The sequence below is a fragment of the Microcaecilia unicolor genome, chromosome 10 (genome assembly GCF_901765095.1).
Source record: "Microcaecilia unicolor chromosome 10, aMicUni1.1, whole genome shotgun sequence".
Classification (NCBI taxonomy): Eukaryota; Metazoa; Chordata; class Amphibia; order Gymnophiona; family Siphonopidae; genus Microcaecilia; species Microcaecilia unicolor.
In genome coordinates, this window is record NC_044040.1 from 147,939,646 (window position 1) to 147,956,757 (window position 17,112).

Genomic DNA, 17,112 nt, shown 5'->3' on the forward strand with positions numbered 1-17,112 from the left:
ATGCTAACTAATCTCCTTACCAAACCTACCTCTATGAGCTCTCTCTTGGTCGATTTGATTCTACCATTTCCTCCCTCTCTTTCCCTTCCGTAGTTCATCTCTTCTACCCCATCCCCATCTGTGGTCCAGCATCACCCTTCTTTTCGCGATCCCCCTTTAAGTCCAGCATCTCCTCGCTCCCCATCTTCCCCGCATGGTGCAGCTTCTATTTCTTCTCCCAATGCTAATAAAACAGCCGGAACGCAGCAAGAACCGGTAACAAAACACACGAGAAAAACCCACACGTGAGCCTGAGTCCCCAGCGTCTACCAGCGCTTTAGACCCGCCTACTCCAAGCAAAACTTCCTGTTCCGGAGTAGGCGTGGAAGAGGCAGGCTCTGCGCTTTTCGCTGGCCCTATATTTCTGAGTTTCAACACCTACCGTAATAATGAGGTCTCGCTAGTTCGGGGAGGGGGGCCCAAGTCCCCAAGGCTAAGTCTCTGCAATAACATAATTTAGATAAGCAGCACTAGAGATGAATTCCGAAGTGAAGTAGATCCTAAGCTATAGAAGATGTTTTTGTAACTCATCCCTGAACAAAGTTAGAAAGTGTATGGGGCCAGCTTAACAATGACTTACACGCCTAATGCGTGTGACTCGATCTCTCTGCACTATGGCAAACAACACGCATTTGACTGCCCTGACACACCGAGGACCCCTTGGTCTTTACACGCATTCATCAAGGACCCTCCCATTTCTTCCACTCTCCCCGGCACAGCTTGCCTCCTCACTCACCACCATCCGCAATCCTGCATTTCTATCTCCACTCCTATACCCCCGCGGTTCAGCACCTCTCCCTCTTTCTGAAACTCATCGCTCCCGTGTCCTACCTTCAAGCTTGCCTTTAAGATCGGCAGGCACCAATTCATACAGGTTGCTTGACACCGATCCCGACGCTTTCCTTCTCCAGCGTCCCGCCTCCTCTGACGCAACTTCTTTCCCTCTGCCACCGAGTCCCGCCTTGACGGAAACAGGAAGTAGCGTCAGGGGGCGGCCGGTGGGAGGGTCGACCGAGGGAAAAAGTTGCGTCTGGGTGGGTGGGGCGCCGCGACCGCGAGAGTCGAGAAGCAAAAAGCAAAGTGTTGGAGGAGGATAGGTGTTAGGAAGGCGCTAGGAATTGGTAAAGGTTGCTGGTGCGGTGACCTAAAGGTTAAAAGCCAAGTTTGAAGGTAGGATGGTGAGGTTGAGAGGGACGGAGACATATCAGATAGTGGTGGTGGTGGTTGGTTGGATTTTAGTTTGAAAGATACCAGGGGGAGGGAAGTATAGGTTGTTGGTTATTGAAGATTAGGAGGTTGGAAAAGAACAGGAAGCCACATTGAGTCACACAAAACAATAACAAACGCTACTGAAAACGATAGGAAATGCTTATTAGAATTAAAGGACTGCCTGACTACCCTAGCTGAGAAATTTAACAATCTCTCTGACCTCGTGTGCCTTTCTTTAGTTACCTTACTTTCTTTTTTAATTTATTTATTTATGCAATTTTTTTTTATACATCCAAAGCAAAGCTTTGTCAAAAAGCATCAATTGTTAACAAAAGAAATCAAATAATGGGAATACTCCCAGGAAATAAATTTCTATAATCACATAGTCCTCAATATAGGAGGAGACTGTACATATAAACCTAATAAGAGGTTAAGTAATATATAGGCAACAAGTTAAAAAAAAGAAAAAGAAGGTGTCTAGGTATTTAACATCAAACAATATAAGTCCGTAATAGAAACTCTCATGGTGGTTTAGGATTTCTTGCATTTAGAAATGATTGAAGCTGAACCGGATCAAAAAAGTGATATATCTCAGTCTCATAGAAGACTACACATTTACAAGGAAAACGTAGCTGAAATTTCGCTCCCAATTGAACAGTCTCTTGTCTCATTATCAAGAATTTCTTTCATCTTTCTTGTGTGGCCCTTGACACATCCGGAAAGATTTGAATCCTTTCACCGATAAAGGTAACCATTGAAGTTTGCCTCAAATATAACCTTAACAAGGATTCTTTATCAGCAAAAAACACAAATGATACCAAAAGTGTAGATCTAAATTCAGGTTCTTCCTGTGATTGCTCTAATAGAGCTGACACATCAAGACTCTCAGAGGGTTGAATTTTCTGCGGTGTAGTTTTCACAGGAAGGAAATAGATCTTTTGCACAGGGGGAAGATTATTTTCTGAATATTTTAATACTTCTACCAGAAACTTATGAAACAAATCTCTTGGTGAGGTGTATTTAAGAGAGGGAAAATTTAACAATCTCAAGTTTAAACACCTACTTCGATTTTCTAGATTCTTAATCTTTCTTTGCATCAGGTCCACATTTTGAAATATTTTAGTCTCTTGATCTTTTATCTGAGTTATCGAAAGATTGCATTGTTGTAAGTTCTTCTTTGAGTAGACAATTCAGTTTGAAAATTTTCAATTTTCAAAGAGTTAGTATTCGAATTAGTTACAAAATTTAAGCATACCTTATGCAGAGATTCTATAGCACACCATAGAGATTCTAATGTAACATTTGGTGGCTTCTCCAAAGATTGCAGAGTCACGGGTGGGATAGGCTGATCAGCAAAACTTTGCTGAGCCGCAGAAATTTGCTCCATGGAGTTGTCTGTAATTCTGCTTTCCTTGGGAGTACTTTCCAGATTCGATCTTTCGCGAGGAATCCCCGCTATTGGCAGCGCCGGTTCTCCAGAGGAGTTCTCCCTCCCCAACTCCGCAGCTGCTTTCTCAGGCCGAAGGGCGGGACTTCCTTCGGGATTGCTTCCTGCTCCTCGAATCTGCAACGGACTACGAGGGCTTAGCGAAAGTTCGCTATCCAGGCCCGGACTCCTCTCAGTCTCGGCAGCGGAGCGCTCGATGATGATACTGGAACAGTGAAGGCAGTTATTGGAGGTTGCCTACGGGTCAGGTCAGTGGAGGCTAGGGAGATTCCTCCTCGCACTTTCCCTTTCCGTTTAGGCATAGCAATAAAAAAGAAAGATAAACGATTCAAAGGAAAAAACTCTCCAGCTCTGGCTTCAGCGTCCTATCCAGACGCCATCTTGAAACAGTCTCCCCAGTTACCTTACTTTCTAACTCCTCTTACCTAGGGTTACCATATTTTGTCCCCCAAAAAGGAGGACACTTACCTAGCCCCCTGTCACATACCCCATCGCCCTCCCTGTCACCCCCTCCCCTTACCTTACTAGTGACCTCTTTGGGGCAGGAAAGAGCCCCCTCTTTCCTGCCTGGAGCGCTACCCTGCATGCATCCTTCCTGTTGGTGATCTCTGCGCCAATTCAAAATGGCCACTGAGAGTTGAAGTCTCACGAGGTCACGTCAACTCTCGGTGGCCATTTTGAATCGGCGCCGAGGATCGCCAACAGGAAGGATGCATGCAGGGCAGCGCTCCGGGCAGGAAAGAGGGGGCTCTTTCCTTCCCTGAAGGTGGAAGAGGTCACTAGACCACCAGGGCACTAGTAAGTAAGGGGAGGGGAGGCTAGCAATCTGCCCGTTTGTCTGGATTTCTGGACAAGCGGGAAGGCGGGCGGGCGGGCCGCTGTCTTATAGGACGGCCCACCCGCCCGCCTGCCCGTTTGTCCAGAAACGGGCAGATTGGCAAAAACCCGCCCGGTTGCCCGGACATGCCCTCAAATAGAGGACATGTCCGGGTAAATCCGGACATATGGTAACCCTACTCTTACCCGTTAACCATATCTCTGCCCTCGTGTGAAACTTCCTTTAGTCGCCTTACTTTTTCACACCTCTTACTCATCTATATGTTCCATCTTTGCTTATACCCTACATTTGTCAGTTAAAATATTCTATTATGTATTGTGTTGATATTGTAAGTAGTATGCCTATGCAATACTTTATATTATTATTTCAGTATTTTTACTGTTGTAATTGTAACATAGTAAATGATGGCAGATAAAGACCTGTATGAGCCATCCAGTCTGCCCAACAAAATAAACTCATTTTACATGGTATGTGATACTTTATACCCAAGTTTGATTTGTCCTTGCCATTCTCAGGGTACAGACCGTAGAAGTCTGCCCAGCACTGGTTTTGGTTCCCAATTACTGGCGTCACCACCTAATCTCAGCTAAGATTCTGTGGATCCATTCCTTCTAAACAGGATTCCTTTGTGTTTATCCCACGCATGTTTGAATTCCATTACCATTTTCATCTCCACCACCTCCCACGGGAGGGCATTCCACATATCCACCACCCTCTCTCTGTGAAAAAATACTTCCTGACATTACTCCTGAGTAATTATCTGTTATTCATGTTTCATTTATTCTTACTGTACACCACCTTGAGTGAATTCCTTCACAAAGGTGGTAAATAAATCTTAAGTAAAATAAAGATGTAGATATATTTCATGAAACAAAATTGAAAATCACTAAAACAGTATAAAAAATTATTGTAGCTGGCAGAAACAGCATTAATAAACTCTGTATTTTGTGCTCATTTTTCTACACTGTTCTATAGAAATACAGTAATACATGGCCAAATTTTAGTGAGGATATCCAGTTTTCTGATGGGTTCATCTTAACTATTGTAATCTGCCTTGGAAAGTGTGGTGTTTTAAAGATGGAATATATTGAAATTAAATACCTCTCCTTTCTTTGGGGCACATAGAATCACATCTTCAACTTCATCTCTTTTATAGAAGTTGGCATTTTAGATACACAAATGGATTATTCTGTTTTGAGCATGTTTCAGGGATAAGTGGTTTTATCAGTCAAAATAAATAAAAATAAATATTTTGTTTCATGCAGATCTCATTTGTTTAAACATAACTAAGGACCTCTTTTATCAAGCCTTGCTCACGGTTCCCAAAGCCCATTCAAAGGGAATGGGCTTTGTCAGTATTACCACACCAGGAACCACTAGTGCACACGATAAGAGTCCCTAAATGGACTATAAGCCTCTAATGCAGTCCTTTGGCTTTCTTATATTTTGTTCTTGTGATGACAATGTGCCAAAACTGAAATCTCTTCTATCTGGTCAATAATAAAAAGAGCTCATTGTGAACACTGTCCACCCTAAAGGTTGTTTTGTGGCTGTACCTGAGGAATTGTAATATTTCATAAATAGGTGTGTGTTTTTGTGCCAAGTCATGCATCCAAAGGTTATATAATCCTTTCCAGCAAGCCAATTAATCACAACTTATCAGTGGAACATAACCACAAAGGCATGGTATGGTCGCATTTTCAATATGGTAATACTGGAATCCAGCTAAGGAACAGGTCATTTTGAGTTAGTTTTCACTGGACCAAAGTTGCTTTCCTTGTGCCATCACCATTCAAGTTGGAAAGGCAATGCCTTATAAAGGATTTTCAAAAAAATATTTATATCCTATAGCCCAAGCAAGTCAGGTTTAATATGGCTTACATTTGAAGCTACAGAGAGACAGAATAATAGAATTCAGTAACATCATGGGATCAAGTTGATAGATATGTCAGAAACATTTAACAAAGCTGAGATTACCATATATACCCAACTGGGCATTTAAAAGTCTGCTTTAGCTGCTGCATGTTCATAAATCATAGCCATACGTACAGACAGTTATTCAAACATTAGCACATACACACATTGCAGAAGTAAATAACAGCTTCTACAGAGTACATCCAAAATTTAATTTTATGTTTAAATAATCTTTATTCAAAGCACATGTTGGTAGATAAGCTTTATACAAAACAAGAAAAACCAGTGACTCATCCAACATGGCACAACGCTAATTTTGTACATCTTTTTGTCTATTTTTCAGATATACTTGCCATCTGGTCCCTGACACAGTTCTAACGAAACGCTGGCCACCGTTGGCCCAGGGGCAAGTTTCTACTTTAAACCGTCTTCTTGCTACAAAGATAAGTTGCTCTATACATTTATTATATTTGCTACAACATTTTGAGTACTGTTTAGCATTGACATTGCTGGAAGGTTTTTGCCGATGATGAAGCCGTGATCTGTTTGGATTGCTACCGCTCCACAGAACCTATTTGGGTTTGAGCGGCTTTGAGGCTTTTTCTACCTTCAAAAGAAAAATTGTTTTTCAATAATGATTGAAGTTTCATAGTAATACTAGTGGATTCCATGTTATAGCTTTAGCATTAGTGATTCCACCCCCTTTTTGTTGTTCCTTGAGTTGATTTAAGTTTTTGGTGTGTTTTTTTTTTCATTATGGATTCCCTTGCACCTTCGCAGACCTGGAGAACCGGACACAGTTTTTCTGTTGAACATGCCTCTGATTCTCTAAAAGGAACCTCTCTTTTTCAATTTGATTTGAACATTGGCACTGCCATTTTTTGGACATCTTTTTTTTTAACACTGCCAAGAGGCTTGTTAAATCTGAATTACATGCTGCTACACTTATTGAATACTGTAAGAAGGAGTTAATCCCACAAGGACTGCACATCTTAAAGGAACCAAAATTGTTCCATAATGACCAAGATTTTCTGCAGAGGTGGGCTGGTATCTTAAACAAATGCTGTCTTGACCTCGTGGTCCTTATTATCACTAACTACTACTAAATAGCATTTCTAAGCGCTACTAGGGTTACGCAGCGCTGTACAATTTAAACATAGAAGGACAGTCCCTGCTCAAAGAGCTTACAATCTAAAAAACCTCTGAACTCTCTGTATCTATAAAGTGTGAGGCTGATAACGTTTGGATGGACTTAAGTTGAAAGAGCCCTCTGATTCATTTCAACGACAACATGATGATTTCAAATACAAAATTGATCAATTTAGACTTGATCTTCAAAACTTTAAGATTAAAAAGCTACATCATGATGAACAGGACTATGAAGCTAAAAGGGTCTATCCCTGGTTGGAGGCTTGTTCTGAGTCAGCGGGTCTTCCATTTGATGATGATGACCGGAGTTCTACGATGACAGTTTTTCTGGGTCAGATAGCTCTTTTTTAGGCAGAGGATGGTGAGGTCGGAACCGTGGTGGCAGATCACGCAGAGGTTGACAGAACGTAGACCAGCACAGTCCCCCACAACATCACCCTCCACATTCCTACCAGGCTCGTCCCAATACTCGCATCGCAACAGCGTTGGACACTTCTGTGGTGTTAAACATCTCTAGCCACCCTTTGTCTTCATCTGAGTACTGTTTGCTATCTAAGGGACTTTCCTTTGTTCCGTCCTTGCGCCCCAACCCATTCCAGTTACGTGTGGAACTTGAAAAATTCTTGAGACTTCTTCAATTCAAGATTTTTTTTCTGAAGAAACTCCGACTACCGATGTGTCTATTGTCAAACGTAAATCTCGTTGGAACCCCTCCTAGTCCTTTAAATCCTGTACTGACCTCCTTTTGTCATTTGGTTCTCGCAGAATTCCAACATATGGAACAGGCTTTCCCCAAGAGGTGCTTTTCCAATCTTACCAAGGAAGAGAGGCTTGCTCTTGAATCTTTTTTATTGGACATAACTTAATACATTTCTTGATTAGCTTTCGAAGGTTGCCCTTCTTCGTCAGATCTGACGAAGAAGGGCAACCTTCGAAAGCTAATCAAGAAATGTATTAAGTTATGTCCAATAAAAAAAGGTATCATCTTATTTCTTTTCCATCTTTATTTTGTTTGATTTCTATTGATAACCTTAAGAGTGGACTAACACGGCTACCACACCTCTCTACTCTTGAATCTTTAAAAGCTAATGCAAGGATTGTTATCAGAATGCCACAAGGGTGGGGCTATTGTTGTTCAGGATAAACACAAGTATGTTGCTGAGATCTACAAGCAACTTAATGTGAGATCTAATAACAAGTTCTTTCTTGTGATACCACTCCAGAATTACAAAGGCTATCTTTAGAATTACTAGTGAAGGTTATGTTTCTGGGATACTCGCCCAAAAGGAATTTCATTTTTTGAACGCACCTCACCCGAGGGTTCCTGTCTGTACACCTTACTGAAGATCCATAAAACACTACAGGACCCTCCTGGGAGACCCATAGTTTCAAGTCGAGGGTCTCTTTCTTTGAGCCTTTATCGATGTTCGTCGACTGCTTTTTACGGTAATTAGTTACCACCAGTAAATTTTATTTAAGAGATTCCACTCATTTTTTTGAGATCTTGGCCGATTATCAAGCAGCATCGAACTCTTTGGATTCCATTTATTTGGTTACGTTAGATGTCACCTCATTGTACACGATGATTCTCAGGATGAGGCTCTAGATGTTCTCCAGTCCTTTCTTGATACAAGATCTCCAAGCAGGATTCCAACTTCATTCATTTTGCAGTTAGCCAATTTAGCCATGAAGCGGAATTTTTTTTATTTTTATTTTGAGACCAACAAATATCCAGGGTCGCCATCGGGGTCACGATGGCTCCCTTGGTAGCCAACTTGTTAATTACTGCCTTTGTGGTCATTCCATGCCAAGTGGTCTAAACCTTCCCACCATCATGTCTCCAATTTTGTTCAAAAATTTTATCTGTTGTGCAAGTCAGGTGTTAAACGAAGTTTCCCAAATTTCAGGTCTCTAACTGCAATAGTTGCAGATCTAGACCCCCTTTTCTGAAAGGTTGTCAGTCCATGAGTGCGCGACATTTACCAAAATGCCATTTTTGGGGTCTAATAAAATCCAAACACATTTATAAGAATGGCTAAAAAATTCAAATTCTGTACAGTTTTTGATGCTAATTCCGATGAAATGCATTTTAACATTATGGATGCAAAATTCAGTCAAACAAGTTGACTCAAAGTGTGCATCAAAATTGGTCGTGACTCATCGGAACATATTGGACCAATATGCAGACCGCAACAATTTCCATGCAAACAAAGATACAGACTTGAAATTTTGAACAAGCATTATGTTGTGCTGGACATAATACTGCCAGATTTGCAACTACCGCACCTATAACCGCCCTGCAGGATCTCTTCAAAGTTGGCACTGTCAGCGCAAATGGTAAAATGTACCAAAGTCAAAGCCATGATTAAAAAAGAGTCTGCCTGAATCAGCTTTTGAACAGTGTCATCTGAAAGAGAAAATTGTGCTCTACAACACTGATATGTTTTTGTTGAAGGTATGTATGTTAAGCATATGTGTGCAAGTGGACCCTGTTCTTTCTTGCCCTATGAAATGCTAATTTTGTACATCTTTTTGTCTTTTTCAGATATCTTGCCATCTGGGTCCCTGATGCAGTTCTAATCAAGTGCATTTTAGTAATATACCACTGCATTCCACAAAACAAAAGGAGCAAGTTCTCACATACCATCTTCTTTTTGATCTACTTACAGGAAAAAATGGATTTTATATGTTCAAAGGTTTCAGCCTAGTTCAAGTTTAAAATAAACCTTTGTACTTAAAAAATAAAAACTCAATTTTGAACACCTGATTCTCATAATATGATGTCTGTTTTGGTGGCCCTTTACAGGTGAAAAAAATCTCAGCAGCAATACATCTTCTGCTAGGGTGTCCCTATAACCATCTCCTCTAAACGACACAATGATACATCCATGTACATTCATTTGCTGCACAAGCCAGCACATTTAGAACATAAGATTGTAGCCATTCTGTAGCAGACAATGGTCCATCTAGGCTAGTATCCTGTTTCCACAGTAGCCAAGCCAGGTCACAAGTACCTGCAGAAACTCAAATATAACTAAGATAAAATATAGCAGTTGATAGCCTCCTTGTTTTGTTTTGGGTGTACCAATATAGCAGCCTGCTGGGGGGAAACCGGTTTCAACTTTTTGACATCATTCCGTCTCCTGTTCTTTCTCCAACCTCCTTGGTTGAGGGTATGCTTCCTCTGGTTTCTCGTCACCACACTTGTGGAGATGTAGATATACAGGGCTAGCAGTAGCCTCATTGATGTCTCTATGTTGGGATTGTCTGGGAGTTGTCTGGAGGAAGGGCTCAGACCTGTCCTTGGCAATCTCTTGGGAGAGAGTTCCCATCCAAGCCACAGGTTGCGATAAGCTTCATGTGTGGTCTAATAAACATCACAAACCTGCAAAGCCTCTTAGACTCCTGAAATTAACTCAAGTGTATACATGTGGGTATGGGCTTGCACATGCACTGTACTGTTATGTCCCCACACTTACTGCTTTGAATCTGTTTACTAGGTGTGTTAATGTTTAGCATTTGCTAAAAATTAGCACGCGCTAACCATGTAGACACCCATAGGAATATTATGGGCATCTACACAGCATGCGCTAACTGTGTAGCGCACGCTAAAAACCTAATATGCCTCTAGTGCAGCTTAGTAAACAGGGCCCTAAATCCAAGACCTTTCAATGCCCTCTAGATTTATTTTACTGTTTTTGCGATTTTGGAAAAAAAAATCCCCTTTAAACACTTTGAATATAATTTCTTAAAGCATTTTCTGTGTGTGAGGCATGTCTGCATGAGGAATGGCTTTAATAAAATTGTGTGGATGTATGTGCATGTGTAAGTGGATGTGCACTTTTAAGAGGCCTGCATGTAGTTGTTTCTGAAGTCTGCATTTGGGTGTAACACAGTAAATAACAGCAGTTAAAGACTCACATGATCCATCCAGTCTGCCCAACAAAATCGCCAGAGCTTCGCCATCCTGTGAGGGCCCCAGTCACCTTTGCTTAAATGCTGGTTGTCCACCATATAGGCAGCCAAATATGATGGTGTTTGGTTATAACCACATATCATCTCCAAGTATTGCTGACAGTATTCAGCTTACTAGTCAAGATGTCGTCCCCTCCCCGCCTGGGCTGTACAGCATCCTCACTGACAGCATATGACAACACAGTGATTTACAACATTGGAGTTCCGAAGCTTCACTTGTCTTTTGCTGGACACACATCGCAGAAGTCTGTCTAGCATCAGCCTTGGTTCCCTCAATGCTGGAGTTGCTGAATCTTCTTTCAGTTTTTTTGCCGTTTACGGGACAGACTGTAGAAGTCTGTCCGGCATTGGCTTCAGTTCCCCCACGCTGGATTTGGCTAATTTTTCTGTCTTTTGCTATTTGTTTTATACAGACCACAGAAGTCTGTCTGGCATCAGTCTTTTGCCATTTTTGGAATACAGACAGTGGAAGTCTGTCTGACATTGGCCTCTATTCCTCATGCGGGATTTAGCTAATCTTCTATAAACAGCAACAAGCAGATCAACTTATAAAGGAACTAGTAAAACAAGCCCGTTTCTGACACAAATGAAACAGGCGCTAGCAGGTTTCCTCAGAGTGTGTATGTTTGAGAGAGTATGTGTGAGATTGACTGGGTGTGAGAGAGAGAGAGAGTGATGTGCAAGTGTGTGTGTGTGTGACAGAGAGAGTGAGACTGCTGGGTGCGAGTGTGTCTCCTCTGTCCCCCCTCCAGCCACCCAGCGATTCTACTTTTTCCCTTGCCTCCCTCCAGCCACCCACCGATGGTCTTCTCTCCCCTGCCCCCCCCTCCAGCCACCCAGCGATTCTCTTTCCCCTGCCCCCTCCAGCCACCCAGCAATTGTCCTATCTCCCCTGGCCCCCCTCCAGCCACTCCTCCACTTTAAACAGCATATATTAAATTCCCCCCATGTGCTACAGAAAAGCACCGAACACATCCTATATAATAAAAACGCACCTCCAACGTTCTGAAGCCGTAGTTCCGGAATGTTGCAGGAATGCTTCAAGGCTTGAAGGCTTCACTTTCTCGCTTCAGAACATTGGAGGTGCGTTTTATTATATAGGATACCTTTTAATTGTATAACTGCCCGACGTGACCACGTTTGCCAAACAGTTGCATACGGGGCTTATGATACACTGTTGAATCAAACACAAAAAAACTTTCAACTTACAAATTAAATCCAAAATGTGACAAACACATTGAATCAACATGCATATCAAAAAAATTTTTTTGATATGCATAAGGGGCGTGTTTATGAATGGGGAAATTGGGCATTTTGTGGGCGTTCTGAAATTTACACACAGTGGGGCCCTTTTACTAAGCCACTAGGCACCTACGTGTGTGCCAGTTTGGAACTACCCGCCTGGCTACTGCATGACGTAGGTGGTAATTTCATTTCTTATGCATGTCCACTATGCATGCCAAAAATATATTTTATTTCTGGCACATGGCACTACCAGGCAGTAATTGGCATTGTGCGGGCGCAGACTATTACCGCCCGGTTAACGCGTGAGACCTTACCGCTAAGTGAATGGGTGGCGGTAAGGTCTTGAACCCAAATTAGACGTGCGCCAATTAGAAGTGTGCCTGTTTGCAGGCTCAATGTGGCTTACATAATGCCGTAGTGACAGTCACCACTTCCAGATCTGAGAAATACAAAGTGGTATAGCATGTACAAGATAGGATATCTTACAAAGTGGTGATGCATTAATGTTCATAGATGATAGCATAAATTATAGGGTAATTAAATAGTCCAAGTATAGAAAGTTCATTTCCGGTATGGGAAATGAGTGGTGGTGCATCACGCGTTGCGTGTGTCTGAAAAAGTGAGGTAGTCCGGTGTAAGGAGTTCAGCTTTGTTTAGTTTTAATAGTATTTTGTAGTCAGGTATTTAGGATTAGTCATTGTGGTATGCCTTGTTTGAACAGGTTGGTTTTCAGTAGTTTTCGGAAGATTGTTAGGTCGTGCATTGTTTTTATGACATTAGGCAGTGCATTCCAAAGTTGCGCGCTTAGTAGGAAAAGCTGGATGCATAGATTGATTTATATTTGAGTCTTTTGCAACTGGGGTAATGGAGGTTCAGGTATGTGCATGCTGAACTTTTGTATTCCTGGTTGGCAGATCTAGGAGGGTCTGACATGTAGATTGGGGCTTCACCGTGAACGATTTTGTGGACCAAGGTGCAAATTTTCATTTTGCCGCATATCCATTTTCTGCCAAAAAAGGCCCTTTTTTTACAGGTGCGCTGAAAAATGGATCTGCGCACATCCAAAACACACACCTACACTAGCGCAAGCCATCTTTCATCGCATCTTAGTAAAAGGACCCCATAGTTATTGAATATGGCTCAGTGTGCTCAAATGTACACACTGGAATTTATGCCACATTTCGTCAGTGTAAATGGAAGCGCATAGTTTTAGGCACTTAGAATACGCTGAGTTGGCACTAGAGAATGGCATGGGGATGGGGACAGAGCCTTATGGGACAGGGACACACTTTGTCCCTGTGCCATTTTAACTTTGAAGCCTGTTTAGTGAACTGGATACAGACAACGATATTTTGATTTTTGGAAAAACAAGCAAACATGCTGGCCACAACTAGTAGAATTTGCATGGGGGATCCTGTACATTCCTGCTACCAGCACATCTTCTAGGAAGACATCTATTGCAGGAAGGACTGTGAAGACAGGAGAGCTAGACTGAATCCGGAGATTCTTGATGACTTATTATTCATCCACAGATTCAAAAATCATAACAGTGCTTCGTAAGGCACATTTCTCCCCTGCTAGGGTATATAGAACAGGTTGTATTTTGTACCCCTGGACATTTTAGCAGGATGGATTAGGATTCCTTGTGGTAGTAGAAGTCACTATTGTTGGTGTTGGAAGGGTAGAGAGTGGTGGTGGTGTTTGTTATTGTTGTTTTCTATTTGTGATTTATAAACACAGTTGCACAGCATATTGTTCCTTTTTAACTTTAATAAAAGATTTAAATATAAAATCATAATTGTTTGAGGCTTCTGCAGATGAGGACAGAGCCCACGTGGATGGGGCGGGGATAAAACCTGTGGGAATGGGTGGTGATGGAGACAGGGCCCGTGGAGATGGGATGGGAACGGAAATAGAACCCACGGGACAGGGACAGACTTTGTCTCCGTGTCATTCTCTAGTCTGCCAATGAGGTGGCCATGGTTGCGTCCATAGCTGTCCCCTTAATCTGTTGTAAAACTTGCCCTCAAAAATGAAATAATTTTCTTATAAAGCTATAGATGCTAATTCCATTATATATTTGGTGAGAACTTGGGGGGGGGGGGGGGGGACTTGGACCCCTAATGTTTGTATGTTCAGAGCACCCCTCTGATAATAAAACAAGAATTACCTGTAAGATTTATTTCATCCCTTCCTAATTATTCTGTGTGAAGTTTCTAGTAGTAGGGTTGACATAAACATGTGTGATCAGATGCTTGGTTAGTGGGATGTGCCAAGATGGTAATTAATTTCTGGATTATTGTATAACTAGTAAAAAAAAGGCCCGTTTCTGTAAGAAATGAAACGGGTGCTAGCAAGGTTTGCCTTTGAGTGTGTATGTTTGAGAGAGTGTGTGTGAGACTGACTGTGTGAGAGAGAGAGAGTGAATGTGCGACTATGTGTGTGTTACAGAGAGAGTGAGACTGGGTGCGAGTGTGTATGTGAGAGAGTGTGTGTGTGAGAATGAGAGTGTGTGCCATGGGCCCCCTCTCCCTCCCTCCGAGTTCCAGAGTGGTCGTTCCTCCCGCTGAGTTCCAGGGTTGTCCATCCCCTCCCTTCCTCCCTCTGAGTTCCAGGGTCGTCCCATACCTCCCTGTCTCTCTCCGAGTTCCAGGGTCCTTCCTCCCTCCCTCTGAGTTCCAGGGTCATCCCCTCCCTCCTGAGTTTCAGGTTCCCCCCTCCCTCTCTCCTAGTTTTGGGGTCTCTCTATCCTAGTTTCGGGGGTCTCCCTCCCTCCCAGTTTCAGGGTCCCCCCTCCCTCCCAGTTCTAGGGTCGTCGTCCCTCCCTTCCTCCCTCCCTCCCAGTTCCAGCCACATTCCTTCGAATTTGTAAAATCATCTGTTTTGGTGGCCGAAAGCAGCGCTAAAAGGCGTGCAGCTTCGGCCCTTCTCTCTCTGTTAGCTCTGGTCCCACCCTCATTGCGGAAACAGGAAATGAGAGCGAGACCATAGCTAACAGAGAGAGAAGGGCCGAGCCTGAACGCCTGGTGCGGAGACCTGGGGGCGTGGTGTTGCAGCGAGGGCGGCAGGGGTGGGGCCTCGTGCTGCTGTCGTTCGACCTTGGGGGGTGTGGTGTTGTGGCGAGGGTGGCAGGGGCAGGGGCCTCGTGCTGCTGTCGTTCAACCTTGGGGACATGGCGTTGCGGCGAGGGCGGCAGGGGCGGGGCCTCGTGCTGCTGTCGTTCAACCTGGGGGGGGCGTGGCATTGCAGCGAGGGCGGCAGGGTGGGGCCTCGTGTTGGTGACGTACCAGAACTACATGATGTTGTCGTTTAGTAGCTGCCTGGAGCCGGAGAGCAGGAATGCCTCAGCCATGGAGTCAGCTTCAGAACGTTGCAGGTTGGCGTTTTATTATATAGGATATGTATTGTTGTATAATTTGTATTGTAATAAATATGAGTGACAAACTAGGTTTAGGGTACTTCTTTATCCCCAGTGGCTTGGAGAAAAGGGGGTCTCTCTAATCATTCTTTTCTGTATTTCAGACTTGCAATAGCCTTTGCTTGAGCCACTATTTACTTGTTTCTAAAATAAACTTTATTTCACTTCTGAGTAAGTAAGTATTATTAGTGTAAGAAACAAAAACCCAAGGATGTGAGTGCTCCAGCTATAGTCATTTGCGGTAAGCTCAACGGGGGGGGGGGGGGGGGGGGGGGGGTGTGATTGTCTATGTGTGATAATCGTAAGCACACCCCACGATTCTAAGATTGGTTGATCTGTTTGATCTTTTCAGTAATGTATCCCTGTTGACATCCAATGCTTCTTTCTGAGGAATATGAGGCCCTGTTTACTAAGCTGCGCTGTAGGCACGTAGCATTTTTAGCGCGTGCTAAAAAATTAACACGCACTAATGCTAGAGACACCCATATTTCCTGTGGATGACTCTAGCATTAGCACACGCTAAAAACGCTAGTGCACCTTAGTAAACAGGGCCCTTAGTATACAATACTGCAATGTCCATTGTTGCTAATAAAATACTCTGATCTGTTATTATCTCCATATTGTCCAATGTGTTTAATTATATGTGTGGAATCACGAATATAAGAGGATATGCTAGGCACTACTAGACGGAGGAAGGTGTCTGTGAACCTTGACAATGGTTCAAGCACAGACCCTATTGCAGAAACAATGGGTCTGCCCAGTCGATTTTCCAAGGACTTATAGATCTTTGGTAGTACATATATGACTGGAATTTTAGGAAAAGGGACCACTCCAAAATCAAATTCCTTCTTTGTTAAATAACCAGCTTCTCTTCCAACTGCTAACAATAAGTCAATCCTTTGTTCAGCTCTGTAGTAGGATCTTTGTGAAGCACTTTGTAAAAATTTGTGTCATGGATTTGTCTATTAATTTCTTCTATGTACTTAATCCTATCCATGACTACTATCGCTCTCCCCTTATCAGCTTGTTTAATAACGGTATTCATATTTTTGAGAGATTGTTTTTTCACCCTGTCATATTAAAAAAAAGTTTTTTTTGATCCTTAGATTCAAGTGCCTCAATATCTTTTAGGATCATCTTTTCAAATGTTTGTATTATGGGATTGGTTCCAAATGCTGTCTTTTTTATAACTGACAAGTCTACACTAGGGGCACCTTTATTAGAAAAATAATAAATAATTTTAAGTTTCCTTGGGAGCTTAAATACGCCAACTCTAGTATTAAAAGCATTATATCTCAGGGTTGGAACAAACAACATCTCTTTTTCCAAAACAGCAAGCTCAGTCTTAGTCAATATCCTAGCTGATAGATTAAACACCTTTTGTGCAGAAAAAATCCTGACTAACGTGATGTTTTATTTCCAAAATCTGTTCAAATCTCTGAACTTTAACTTGATTTTGAGACTGATTATTCTTCGGTCTTCCTCTTCCCCTCTTCCTCTCCCTTGTCCAGTGTAAACCTGAACTTCCATTGAGCTCTGGGCATAGGAGCAAACATTTAAAAATTATTGGGGGGTGCTAAAACCAATGCAAATGACCTATTCCTGGAACAGTCCATGAGGTTTTTCAATATTGGGATGCTCAAGCACCCACAGAGATTGCTCCTATGTCCACTTGCAGTAGCAGCAATCAAAACACTTCATACCCTGTGCTCTCATCTCCTGAAAGCCCTCCCTGGTCCCACCCCCTCACAACAGGAAGTTTGTGACAGTGGGGGCAGGTCCAGAGAGGGCCTTCAGGAGATGAGAGCACAGGGCGTGAAGTGTTTTGATTGTTGCCTGCTGCTGCCGGTGGACCCAGAGCTCAAGTGGAGGTACCAT

The 17,112-nt window shown here is 42.7% G+C and overlaps 1 protein-coding gene across 3 annotated transcripts in view; it reads right to left on the reverse strand.

Moving 5' to 3' along the window:
- SAP130 (Sin3A associated protein 130) overlaps nucleotides 1-980 on the reverse strand; it is a 119,141-nt gene extending 118,161 nt beyond the window's left edge. For 2 of the 3 annotated variants that reach the window (XM_030216399.1, XM_030216398.1), the window contains exon 1: nucleotides 871-980. In XM_030216399.1, coding sequence (XP_030072259.1) covers nucleotides 871-909 — 39 coding nt within the window. In that variant the 5' untranslated portion in view covers nucleotides 910-980. Of the gene's footprint in view, nucleotides 1-775; nucleotides 828-870 lie in introns of those variants that run through there. The other variant, XM_030216400.1, reaches the window with a different exon arrangement.
- Nucleotides 981-17,112: the final 16,132 nt, after the last annotated feature.